The 14,162-nt window shown below is 43.1% G+C and overlaps 1 protein-coding gene across 1 annotated transcript in view; it reads left to right on the top strand.

Annotated features, from left to right (window-relative positions):
• The first annotated feature begins 5,280 nt into the window (after nucleotides 1–5,280).
• The window catches only part of CLMP (CXADR like cell adhesion molecule), a 188,048-nt gene continuing 179,166 nt past the window's right edge, over nucleotides 5,281–14,162 (top strand). Inside the window, exon 1 of the mRNA XM_077249630.1 lies at nucleotides 5,281–5,781. Within this exon, the coding sequence (XP_077105745.1) occupies nucleotides 5,754–5,781 (28 nt within the window). The 5' untranslated portion in view covers nucleotides 5,281–5,753. The remainder of the gene's footprint in view (nucleotides 5,782–14,162) is intronic.

Here is a 14,162-nt window from a genome sequence, read left to right on the forward strand (position 1 = left end):
TTGACCAAGAAGGGTTCTGATGTGACTAATTGGTCTCCTGCGGCCGTGGAGGCCTTTCGGGAGCTGAAGCACCGGTTTTCTTCAGCTCCAGTCTTATGTCAGCCAGATGTCTCTCTCCCCTTCCAGGTCGAGGTTGATGCTTCTGAGATTGGAGCAGGGGCTGTTTTGTCGCAGAGAAGCTCTGATGGCTCTGTGATGAAGCCATGTGCTTTCTTTTCAAGAAAGTTTTCGCCTGCCGAGCGGAATTATGATGTTGGTAATCGGGAGTTGTTGGCTATGAAGTGGGCATTTGAGGAGTGGCGACATTGGCTCGAAGGAGCTAAACATCGTGTGGTGGTCTTGACTGATCACAAAAATCTGATTTACCTTGAATCTGCCAAGCGCCTGAATCCTAGACAGGCTCGTTGGTCGTTGTTTTTCTCCCGTTTCAACTTCATGGTCTCATACCTGCCTGGTTCGAAGAACGTGAAAGCTGATGCACTTTCTAGGAGTTTTGTGCCTGACTCTCCGGGAGTTTCTGAGCCGGCTGGTATTCTCAGAGAGGGAGTGATTTTGTCTGCCATTTCCCCAGATTTGCGACGAGTGCTGCAGAAATTTCAGGCGGATAGACCTGACCGTTGTCCACCAGAGAGACTGTTTGTCCCGGATAGATGGACCAGCAGAGTTATTTCCGAGGTTCATTCTTCGGTGTTGGCGGGTCATCCTGGAATTTTTGGTACCAGAGATTTGGTGGCTAGGTCCTTCTGGTGGCCTTCCTTGTCGCGGGATGTGCGTTCCTTTGTGCAGTCTTGTGGGATTTGTGCTCGGGCTAAGCCTTGCTGTTCTCGTGCCAGCGGTTTGCTTTTGCCTTTGCCAGTTCCGAAAAGGTCTTGGACGCACATTTCCATGGATTATATTTCGGATCTTCCAGTATCTCAGAAAATGTCTGTCATCTGGGTGGTGTGTGATCGTTTTTCCAAGATGGTCCATTTGGTGCCCTTGCCTAAATTGCCTTCTTCCTCCGATTTGGTTCCTCTATTTTTTCAGAATGTGGTTCGCTTGCACGGCATTCCTGAAAATATTGTGTCTGATAGAGGATCCCAGTTTGTGTCCAGGTTTTGGCGGACTTTTTGTGCTAAGATGGGCATTGATTTGTCTTTTTCGTCGGCCTTCCATCCTCAGACTAATGGCCAAACCGGGCGAACTAATCAGACGTTGGAAACTTATTTGAGATGTTTTGTTTCTGCTGATCAGGATGATTGGGTGACTTTTTTGCCTTTGACCGAGTTTGCCTTTAATAATCGGGCTAGTTCTGCTACTTTGGTTTCGCCTTTTCTCTGCAATTCTGGTTTCCATCCTCGTTTTTCCTCGGGTCAGGTTGAGCCTTCTGACTGTCCTGGGGTGGATTCTGTGGTGGATAGGTTGCAGCAGATTTGGAACCATGTGGTGGACAATTTGAGGTTGTCACAGGAGAAGGCTCAGCGCTTTGCCAACCGCCGCCGTGGTGTGGGTCCCCGACTTCGTGTTGGGGATTTGGTGTGGCTGTCTTCTCGGTATGTTCCTATGAAGGTCTCCTCTCCTAAATTCAAGCCTCGCTTCATCGGTCCTTATAAGATCTTGGAAATCCTTAACCCGGTGTCTTTTCGTTTGGATCTCCCAGCATCGTTTGCCATTCATAATGTGTTCCATAGGTCTTTGTTGCGGAGGTATGTGGTACCTGTGGTTCCTTCTGTTGAGCCTCCTGCTCCGGTGCTGGTCGAGGGCGAATTGGAGTACGTGGTGGAGAAGATTTTGGATTCTCGTATCTCTAGACGGAGGCTTCAGTATTTGGTTAAGTGGAAGGGCTATGGTCAGGAGGATAATTCCTGGGTTGTCGCCTCTGATGTTCATGCGGCCGATTTGGTTCGTGCCTTCCACGCGGCTCATCCTGATCGCCCTGGGGGTCTTGATGAGGGTTCGGTGACCCCTCCTCAAGGGGGGGGTACTGTTGTGAACTCTATTTTTGGGCTCCCTCTAGTGGTCACAAGCGGTACTGTGTAGTGTTGTCTTTCTGCAGGTTGCAGCATCAGCTGGTTCGTTATCCTTGGTTGGTTTCCTATTTAGCTCACCTGGATACTCAGTTCCTTGCCTGCTATCAATGTATTCAGTGCTCTTCAGATTCCTTGTGTCTACCTTGCTCCCAGTCTCTCCAAGACAAGCTAAGTTTTTGTTTGATCATTTTTTGATTATTAGCGTTCATTATGTTTTTAGTCCAGCTCGCTAAAATGTGATTTCCTCGCTTGCTGGTTGCTCTAGGGGACTGAGTTTCTCCCCCCACACCGTTAGTTGGTGTGGGGGTTCTTGAAATCTCAGAGTGGATATTTTGTAAGGGTTTTTTACTGACCGCATAGATTCCCTTTTCTATTTTCTGCTATCTAGTATTAGTGGGCCTCATTTGCTGAATCTGCTTTCACCCCTGTGTATGTGCCTACCTCTTACCTCACCGTTATTATTTGTTGGGGGCTTCTATATCTTTGGGGATTATTTCTCTGGAGGCAAGAGAGGTCTTTCTTTCTCTCTAGGGGTAGTTAGTTCCTCAGGCTGGCTCGAGACGTCTAGGATTTTTAGGCACGTTCACCGGCTACTTCTAGTGTGTTTGGATAGGTTCAGATTTGCGGTCAGTCCAGTTTGCCACCTCCCTAGAGCTTGTCCTATGTTTGTTACTTAGCTGGAGTAATTTGTGATCCTCAACCACTAAGGATCATAACAGGGAACCATGTAGGGGCACCTGTGATAGCATTACAGTACCCACCCTTACACTCCCTATTCTTCAATCCCGCAAGGACTCTCTGCAGAGAAGTTGGAGACCGACACCTTTTCACGGACTCCCACAACTTCTCTTCAGGATCATGACTTCTCTTGTCCACTAGAAGAAAAGTGACATCTCTCACCATCTTCATGCCTAGGATAATTCTCTCCATCAAGCCATCCTCAGCATAGAACGAAGCAGACGTGGCACCAAGAACTTGGCATTGGAAAGTCTCTCTCCATTCGTTGAAATCAGCTACCATCCCAGAGGAGTCAAGGACCAACTGGATTTCCGCCGCCTGGTTAATGGACTTCAAAGACTTAAAGATGCCATCGCTTTGACGTTCTCTTCAATCAATCACCTAAAAACTGAAGATACCTTCTGCAGGTCCATCTTCAGTGTTGTCTCCAAGACGACATGTCCACGAGGCGGGGAGGTTCCTGGTGGCAGATCATTGGAATAATCGTCTGGACTGTGTGGGGACATTGCCTCCAGCTCCCTTCCTTCGGAGATGACAGCACACACTGAGTGCTCTAGTTGCTTGAAAATCACTTGACTGTTTTTTTTTATATGACTCATCCTTCACCTGAGAACACCCTTACCAGATTCTGGAGCTGTCGGACAGGAATCTAATACAGACTCTTCACGGCTTGCAGCACGAACGTTCGCACCGAACCGAAGCCTCAACTTGCCAAAGATACAGACACAGTCATTGGTAGAGAAAGAATACTACAGCCTCTCCTACTGGCCCAAATCTTTGGAGTTTTTTACACTTCTGAGGACAAAGACCTTCCACACAACCATAGCGATACCGCGATCCCTTCTCCATACTGAGTTCTGGCTTCTGCTCAGCCAGCCAAACATGGTCAACCACCATGGTTTCTGGGCAAGTAGTTGCTTCAACAGGCTGAGGAATGGGTGGTTTTGGAACTGACAGAGCCAGATGTGACGGTTTCCTCACAAGTGCCACCTGTCTGGTCTGCTCTAGGAAGCTGGAAAGGGAAGATGTTCCAGATTCGGCTCATAGAAGACCTTTTGGAAGGCCATCAGGAAGCCCTGGAAGTACGAGGTGACAGGATCCTCTCTCTTTCATAGGGCGTAGAGCCATACAAGGGTATCACCTGCTAGGTAGAACATTAGGAATCCCACCTTGACCTGGTTGGAAGAAAACGGATGGCTCAAAACTTCAGAGTCCTGCATGCACTGCTCTAGGAACCAACAGTACTGATTTGAATCTCTATAGTACCGTGGCAGATCAGACAGAATGGGTTCCACACTAGAAGCATTATTTTCCTGTAGAATAGCCGTGATACTGCAACTTGGCTTGCACAGCTGATGTCAGGGCTTCCAAATGGGCAACTAATGTCTACAGATAAAACACTTTTTTCCTGGCTCTCACGCTGGTAACTCAACTACCTACACAGCTCCAAGAGCACAGAGGACTGGGGATCAGTGGGGCCCATGGCCAAAGCAAATAGTTACACAAGCAGGTGGTACATGTGGTTCGTGGACCCACTATGCCAGGGGGTCGGGCTTACAAAGGAGGGGCATAATTAAGAGGCTACCTGAAGTTCACTGGTGCTCCTGATAGTGAAGACAGGCTTCAGCTGCAGGTATCCACCAGGAATCACTTACACAAACACGGAAAGGACACAGGCTCCGTTCAGACTATTAGGTTCAGGATTCTCTGCAGAACGGTTACAAACATAGACTTTGGCTTCGTTCAGACTGCTAGGTTTAGGAACCATGAGTAGAACGGTTATTGACACGGAGACTCAGATGGGGCTGATTCGGAGACTCGGATAGGCACACGTTCCAACACACAGATTTCTGATACTGCTTCAGGGACTGGCCGCACAAGAATAGGGGGACTAGGTTCAGGCACTGGCCCCACTAGGATCAGGGACCACTGGTTCAGGGACTGGCCACACATGGAACAGGAACTTTATGTTCAGGACTGGCAGCATAAGGACCAGGGAATATGGGTTCAGGACAGTAGCCACACAATGACCATTATTTTGATATATCCATATACACATATTTTTTTAATCAACCAATAAATTTCCCATTTGGAAACCCAATGTTTGATTACAGTTATCTACATATAAAACAATATTTGCTGGGAAGTCATACCCTCACCAGGAGTGTTACAATGCCCTAATCAGAAGAACATCCAACTACAGCAGAAAATATTGTAAATCTTTTTTGATCGGAAATATATCTTTGTGTCTATGGCAACCATTACAAGCATTGACGATACTAATAAAACAGAAGTATCAAGAATGACTATCACCTCCAGTATTATCATAATAACAGTCTGTATTTATATGGTTCCAACTTATTCCACAGTGCTTTATACATTGTGTAAAGGTGAATAAGGTGCAAATGTAAGGGGGCTCTAAGCTTTTCACACTACTGAGTTATTTATTTGATAAATATTTTGAGCAAAGATTTTTCATTAAAAAAGGAGTTGAATAAACCTGTATATAAGATGTGGACATACTGTACACCTCCTACTCTGCAGGAGCTCAGGCTAGCCAGTAATTGCTCTCCTTGGCTAATCCCAGCAGATAGCTGGGAGGAGCAGGTCTGGGATGCTGCCATGTGGTGAATGTTCTGCACAGTATATTTTCTTGCTCTCCTTCCCTCTGCACACGGATAAGTGGCTGGTATTACATTCATGCTCATTTTTTCAGAATCCGGACTTTCTTTTCTTGCAAAAAAAGGGGCACTAAAGGAGGGCCCCGGTCTGCTATTATCTCTAGACAGGGACCAGTAAGTGACAAGTAGTGACACAAAAGGCAGAGGAAACTTGGTTCTTGAGCTGACACATGGAGGTAATTATGTTGCTTGCATTCCACTCGCTGTGATGCTTCCCCCATGCAGGGCTGTCTGCCATTCCTGTAAAGAGCCAATGCACTGCACTGTGCCTCCAACTCTGCCCCAGCTCAGCAGCCCACAAATTCCTCTGGACTTATGAACAAAGATGCAAACACTGCTTTGCTCCTTCCTGGGTGAGTTTCTTTTTGTTCTTAATTTTTTTCCAGGCTATCAATATTGTATAAAAGGTGTGACGGATAGTGAATGATCTTATTCTGCAGAGTGGGGGAACAATTACCTGTTGGATATAAATGGAACACCTTGCCTGTCTAATGTAACAAGTGCTGGGATTCAATGCTTCCTTTGTTATTTTGCATATTTCTTAAGCAGAATCTAAATGATTGTTTTGTAAAGGGCAATGATGGTAAATGGAATAATATTTTGAAAAAAAAAAAAACAGCGTTGAATGGGATTGGAGAAAAATGGCTTTTTTTGTGCGAGGGTCTCAGTAAAGATTGAGATTGCAGCGGTTCTGCAGGAGGTGTCTCAGCATAAGTATTCTTCAGGTTAATAGAAAAGGCTATTGTTTGCCTGGAACAGGCGCCTGCAACGGCACATATTGGAAACAGATGTGCTGGATGGGAGGCTGGAGAAGGAAGGAGGGAGGGATGGAGAGAATAAAAGTGTACACAAGGAAGGACAATGAAAGTGAGCTAACCAAGGAATCTGCAAGCACAATGGACACAGAGGACAGGGCTTTCTTGCTCCTTTTTATTTAGATATCACATACAAATCACTGGTCTCGTTGTATGGCTTGTTACATTATGATGGAGAATTTTAATTTTATTACAGCCGTGGGGTCATTGGTTGTCCATTACCCCCCTTACATGGCGTTCTCCAAAACGAGACATGGCTCACACTACACAATCAGACAGCAGCCCTGGGATAAAGTCACTGTGGGTTTTCAGCGCTTTAGACCTTTGCTGGAACAAAGCCTCTTAATTCAAGATGTGTTATACATGGCTTACGAGACTGTCGCTTTCATTCACAAATAACTTTGTCACAAATGATGTCATTCTTGCCATGCATAGCAATGTATGGAATCAATCTGAATATACACAATCTATTGTAGCAGCTTTTCTAAATAACACGGCAATGGATATGTCACATTGTCACCGTGGAGTCCGCCTATACGTCTTGAAGGAATTATTTGTGTACCCACATCTCTATGTATGTGCCAGCCAGCAGTGTGTAGGGGGATGGTTCAGACAACAGTCACAATATTTATGAGATGGGCTCGAGAAAAATCTAAGCTGGGTTAGATGGGGTCCTAATAAAAATTTAAAGTTAACTGTGTGTTTTTAGAACCGTAATGAAGTTTGAGGTCAGAATAGGATGAAGCAGTGGAAAGTCTTGTGGATTCACAGAGAAATCTAACAATTAGCTTTCTGGGCAGAGAAAATAATCCTTGGCGCTCATGGAAACTTTGTTTTCATCGCTTATCGAACATGTCAAAGCAATAGCCCAGTGTGGCTGTCACTCCACGTTACTTGTGATAACAGAGCAAATTACTTGTAATCACTGTTATTGGATGTGAATGCGTCTCAGGGCGCTCCGCTGTAACCCTTTGAGCTCCTTATAATGCATTTCTTATTATTTTGCACTAATTTCTATAGCAGTACGTATGACCCCCCCCATAGTCGCCGGCCCCTAATTATACAATGTTACTATATGCGGGCAGGAACGGTTTATTGCTAACAATGCACCCTGTGATAAACACTGGCTTACATTTACTAAATCGCGCCAATGAGGATTATCACCTTTCTACAGCCTGTAGTTTAACTACTTAATAATATGTTTATATAAGAACAAGTTTCGGTAGAAATAGGGGATGCTCAATGTTATAAGTTTTCCAGATTCATTACAAAACTGTTGTTCCCTACTATGAGTCTGGTCAGGTTCACAGGGTGCGATTGAACTGGTGTTTTTTGCTGCTATTTGGCATAAGCGGGGCATATTACTGTATTAATTGTATAGGAAATAGTTTATTGTGCATTATACTTTTTAATGGGAATTATATATAATGCAATAATTATAAAGTACATTACTGATTAATGCAAAAAATTAGATGTGAACCAAGCAGAAGCTGCTATCAAACGTGTATTGGTCTGATAAGTCCTAGGAAATAGTGATACCAAGTGGATAACATTGACCTCCAAAGCAGTCTTATGTAACCCTACCAATATACTTTCATCATAGTCTGAAAAGACTTTGGCTTTATGTCAAACAAATGGTCTACCCCAAACTATTAGGCTGTGTGCAAGCGTCATGTTTTTTGCAGCATTTTTTGCTGTGCAGATTTGTCACAGAACCTTAAGGGAATCCTGTAAGGTAAAGGAGAATCTTAACGTCTCATGCAGATGGTGCTTATTTGTGACTTGCAGATTTGGTGCAGTTTCAAATCTACAGCATGTCAATTCTTTCATCGTTCTTCAGACATATAATAAAATTGCTCCCTGTGGAACTTACTTTACTGCTTTTTGTGATCAAATAACTCAACTAAATAAATCTGATAGACATCTCTCCATTACTAACACCAGGACTTGATGTCAGCTGTGTTTTTGGACAATTTACAGCTGGCATCAGGCCCAAGCCCCATTACCCCGCTTGCCCCTTTGCACCAGGGCAATCAGGAAGAGCCAAGGATAAGCACCAGAATTGGCACATCTAATGTGATGCGCCAATTATGGGGCGGCTACGGGCTTGTATTTTTAGGCTGGGAAGGGCCCAATAACCATTGACCTTCCCAGACTGATAATATCATCTCAGAGCTGTCTGCTTTACCTTTGCTAGTTTAAAAAAATGGTAGGAACCTAAGTCATTTTTTATTTATTTAATCATAAAAAGCTGTCCAATAAGCTCCACAGGGTGCAATTTTATTATATTTTTGGGCTGTGCAATTATATGCCTGTCGGTCTATCTATATCTATCAACATAGCATCCATAACTGTCCAAAGATGCATGCAAAAACACATTGAAAACACAACAAAAACAAAGTAAAAAATTGTGGTTTTGTCTCTGTGTGTTTCCTGCCAAGAGACGGAGAAATGGTGCAGAAATGTCTGCATTCAAATACTCAAAGTGTGCACATAACCTTACCATCAAGTACATACAGGGTGGAATAGATACATAAGAATAGTACCAGGTGTGAAAATCCACCAGTCTTGTAAAGGTACCTTCACACTGAATGATATCGCTAGCGATCCGTGATGTTGCAGCGTCCTGGCTAGCGATATCGTTGAGTTTGACAGGCAGCAGCGATCAGGATCCTGCTGTGCCATCGTTGGTCGGAGCAGAAAGGCTTTATTTCGTCGCTGGATCTCCCGTAGACATCGCTGAATCGGCGTGTGTGACGTCGATTCAGCGATGTCTTCACTGGTAACCAGGGTAAACATCGGGCGCTTACACAGTGCAGAGAAGCACAGCGCCGGGGGACAGACACCGGAATGTAAGTATGTAGTGTTTGGTTTTTTTTTACGTTTACGCTGGTAACCCGATGTTTACCCTGGTTACCAGGGGACTTTGCATAGTTGGTCGCTGGAGAGCTGTCTGTGTGACAGCTCTCCAGCGACCACACAGCGACGCTGCAGCGATCGGGATCGTTGTCTAGATCGCTGCAGCGTCGCTAAATGTGACGGTACCTTAACACTTTAAAAACAACAGGTGGCCAGTAACATCATAAGCATCAATGGAGATCATAGAATGGCAAAGTTGGAAGGGACCTCCAGGATCATCTGGTCCAAACCCCTGCTCAAAGCAGGATTCACTAAATCATCCCAGACAGATGTCTCTCCAGCCTCTGTTTGAAAACTTCCATGGAAGGAGAACTCGCCACCTCTCGTGGCCGCCTGTTCCACTCACTGATTACCCCAACTGTCAAAAAGTTTTTTATAATATCTAATCTGTGTCTCCTCCCATTCAGTTTCATCCCATTACTTCTAGTCTTTCCTTGTGCAAATGAGAATTAAGATGATCCTTCTACAATCTGACATTCCTTAAAATATTTGTAGACAGCTATTAAGTCTCCTCTCAGTCTTTTTTTTGCAAGCTAAACATTCCCAAATCCTGCAACCGTTCCTCATAGCACATGGTTTGCAGACCTTACACCATTCTGGTCGCTCTGCTCTGAACTTGCTCCAGTTTGTTGATGTCCTTTTTAAAATGTGGTGCCCAAAACTGGACACAGTATTCAGGAGTAGAGGGCAATAATGACTTCACGTGATCTAGACTCTATGCTTCTGTTAATACATCCCAGAATTGCATTTGTCTTTTTTGCTGCTGCATCACACTTTTTTTCCTTGTTAAAAATCATTCTTTAGTTGCTGCCCACTGCTCCAGTTTACTTATATCTTTTTGAATCCTCTCTCTCTTCTGTAGTATTAGCTATCCCTCCTAGCTTTGTGTCATCAGCACATTTAATAAGTGTACCCTCAATTCCTTCATCTACATCATTGATAAAGATGTTGAAAAATACAGGGCCCATGACAGAACCCTGTGGTACCCCACTTGAGACATTCTTCCAACTGGATGTGCAGCCATTTACGACCACTCTTTGGGTCCGATCACTAAGCCAGTTATGAATCCACCTAAGAGTTGCCTTGTCCATTCCATACTTAATCATTTTTTTTAATAAGGATAGTGTAAGATACTTTGTCAAATGCTTTGCTGAAGCCAAGATATACTATATCTACAGCATTTCCCTGATTCACCCAGTCAGTGATTCTGTCATAGAAGGAAATTAAGTTAATCTGACATGACTTATTAGTTACAAACCCATGCGGACTCCGGTAAATCACTTCATTCTTATCCAGGTACTTACATACATGTTGTTTAATAATTTTTCAAAGATTTTTCCTGGTATAGAAGTCAGACTCACCAGCCTATAGTTCCCTTGGTCCACCTTCTTCCCCTTTTTGAAGCTAGGAACAACATTTGCTCTTCTCCAGTCTTCTGGGACCTCTTCTGTTCTCCAAGAATTTTTAAAGATTATGGAGAGTGGTTCAAAAATGTCTTCTGCTACCTCCTTCGGTACTCTGGGGTGTAATTCATCTGTACCTGGAGACTTGAATTCGTTTATGTTAGCTAAGTGTTTCCTCACTATCTTTCTGTTCATAGATATCCTGGATTCTTCTATTCCTTTAAAAGGACAGTGAAAATCAGTTGATGTTGCATTTTCTTTCTGAGAGAAAACAGATGCAAAATAGGAATTTAAAAGTTTGGCCTTCTCATCAACATCCTTTCTTACCATTTCATCATCTTCATCCTGTAAAAATCCTATAGCATCTTTGACTTTTCTTTTACTTTTGACATATCCCCAAAATCCTTTTTTATTGCTTTTGACGTCTCTTGCAAGCCTTAATTCATTGTCAGCTTTAGATAATCTGATTTGTGCCCTGCAGGTTCTGCAGACACCATTATATTCTTCTTTAGATATGCCTCCATCTTTCCATTTGATAAACATTTCTTTCTTCCTTTTTAGCATGTGTTTAAGTTCTGTGTTCATCCATACTGGTTTCCTTAAATGCTTTGTATTCTTCCCTCTTTTTGGTATTAAGATAATGGCTTTTCTGGCTGCTGTTATAGCTCTTACCTCCTAAAATAATTAAAAGATTTGAAAAGTGGTCATCAGCAAGTCCTATTTTATAAAAATAAGACTTCAATGTTCTATTCCTTGTTGGTCCAGCCTAAATAGTTGTCCCTTATTAATTCCCTGTCCTGTTATGTAGATAGATGAAGCCAGGATAGAAAGGATACAAGGAAACTTGGAGGCACATACTCAAACATCAATATCACCAATGACCTAATCGCTATATTGCAATGCCACAATCAGAGGCAAAATGGTAGCCAACCAAATTGATGTTCATTACAGGCCAATATATTCTACTTCTACCAGAAACATGATGAATACTAATATGAAGCAGATCAGTATCCCATAAGGAAGATCTCAATACATTAGGGTAAGAAAATATGCAAAGCCCAGCATGGACCACTGGAGTGTAAATTTCTTGAACAACCCCTTAGACATAAAACTGGCTTTGGTAGCAAACAGGAGATGGTAAACTGCATTTTTCCTGTATTCTTTAGATGCAATAATCAAAAAATGTAATAGGATTCCGAAATCCCTGTTCAAAATCCTTAGCAAAACTAGAAAAACACACAATAAGAATAGCAGTCTTGAGCTGCCAGATAACCATCTTGAATCAATTTCGTTTCTCCTGCTCAATCATAATTTTTTTTTCTTGAGCTTGTATTGAATTTTCACAATCTTATGAGGGTCTTTAAGTGAGTAAGGGGTTAATACAGGTTTTTGCTGCTTCATTCTGAAAATGCAGTAAATCCTCAAGATGCCTTTAGTTTGTTCTGGTTTGGTTCAAGAGAAAGGTATGCTATGTTATAGTTTGCAGAAAGTTACGTTTTTCCTTTTGACCTCACTGAAAGGCTCAGATGTTATTTTCAGCTGTGAAGTCTGTTCTTTTTGGGCTGTGGTTTTGGCCCACGTACTTTTTGTTCCTAACGTTTCTTTGAACAGCCAAAAAACTGCAGACTTTGGTCCGACGGACAGAAACTAAAGGAATACGTCAGCATCTGTGAAAACTACTTCATACTGGGCTCTTGTTTTTGACCCTTAAATAACAAAATCTTATGTTTTGAGATTCTATTCTGATACAAAAAAGTAACACTGTACGTGAGGTTCTGCAGAACAAGACATAAAGCCTTGTCTTAAGCTCATTAAGGAAAACTAAAATTACGTACCGAGAGGCAACTGCAGACGTGACCATTGAATCCTGTGTTTTAGCACTTCATTTGCAGATTACTTCCCTTTTCTACATAGGTTGTATTAAGAAGTGTAGAAGTCACATTTATTATCAGCTAGCATATGTCCTCTCACATTTCTTGATGATGCACATCATTTGTCAGCTTTATTACTTTGTACATTTGCCTTATCTTTATATGACCTGCTTCCAATGAAGGTCACCATGGTTGATGAGGTACAGAACCAGCCGTAGTTTTAGTATGAATGTATTCTATTGCACATATTCACACATATTGACCTCAAGATTGCAATCAATAGATCATAATGAGGACCCCATTAGTACTTCAAATGGAAACATCAGTCACCAGATGAACCAAAAAAAGCAGAATGAAGAACAGGCACTATGCTATGCTCGATATCGTCATAGTAAAAACTGATTATATACACACGCAATAGATCAGAACAGATTCTGAGACATGATGATTTGCTGCTGCCATGTTCAAGACTTATGGTCTGATCTTGTCTCCAGGCGATGCCTTCTCACCATGAATAAGAATATTTATCATGATTAAATCTCACCTGGCTGTTGTGCTTCTACCGAATTATATCAGCCTATAATCCAGGGAGTGATAATGGTAAGATGTTTGTTATCATGTACAAGCTGTAAACGGAACTTTAGTACACACAGAAGTCATGACTATAAGCGATGGACCTGCAGTACACCTAGAGGTCGTGACAATAAGAGATCTACCTGCAGTATACATAGAGGTCATGATTATAAGAGATGGACCTGCTGTACATCTAGAAGTCATCATGACTATAAGAGATGGACCTGCAGTATACAGATGAGCGAAATTGCTTGGGTTCCCTCTTATTCGGCAAGCTAAAGCACTTGCCGAATAAGTGCAGAGGAAACACGACTTCCAGGATCACGACGGCCGATCAGCTGATGGGCGCCACAGCTGCATGTGTCGCAGCTGTGTGACAGTCACAACACATGCATGGAGAGCCCAACAAACAGGCTCTCCATGCATGTGTCGTGACTCTCACACAGCCGCGACACATGCAGCTGCGGTGCCGAAAGCTGATCGGCTGGCGCGATCCAGGAGCAGTGCCATAGCTTGCCGAATAAGAGGGAACCCAAACAAATTCATTCATCTTTACTGCAGTACACCTAGAAGTCATGAAAATAAGAGATGGACCTGCAGTAAACCTAGAGGTCATCATGGCTATCAGAAGCGGACCTGCACTACACCAAGAAGTCATCATGACTGTAAGAGACTGACCTGCAGTGCACCTAGAGGTTTTCATGACCAAAAGAGATGGACCTGCAGTACATCTAGAGGTTTTCATGACCATAAGAGATGGACCTGCAGTACACCTAGAGGTCATCATGACCTTAAGAGATGGACCTGCAGCACACCTAGACATCATAACTATAAGAGACGGACCTGCAGTACCTAGATATCACTACTATGAGAGACAAACCTGCAGTACACCCAGAGGTCAAGATTATAAGACACGAATCAGCAGTACACCTAGAGGTCAATACTATGAGCCACAGATCTGCAGTACACCTAGAGGTCAAAATTATGAGACACAGACCTGCAATACACGTAGAGGTCAAGGTTATGAGACACGAACCTGCAGTACACCTAGAATTCAAGACTATAAGAGACAAACCTGCTATTTACCTTGAGGTCAAGACTACGAGAGACGGACCTGCAATACAGACGGAGCTGCTATAAACCTAGAGTTCAA

The sequence above is a fragment of the Ranitomeya variabilis genome, chromosome 4 (genome assembly GCF_051348905.1).
Source record: "Ranitomeya variabilis isolate aRanVar5 chromosome 4, aRanVar5.hap1, whole genome shotgun sequence".
NCBI lineage: Eukaryota > Metazoa > Chordata > Amphibia > Anura > Dendrobatidae > Ranitomeya > Ranitomeya variabilis.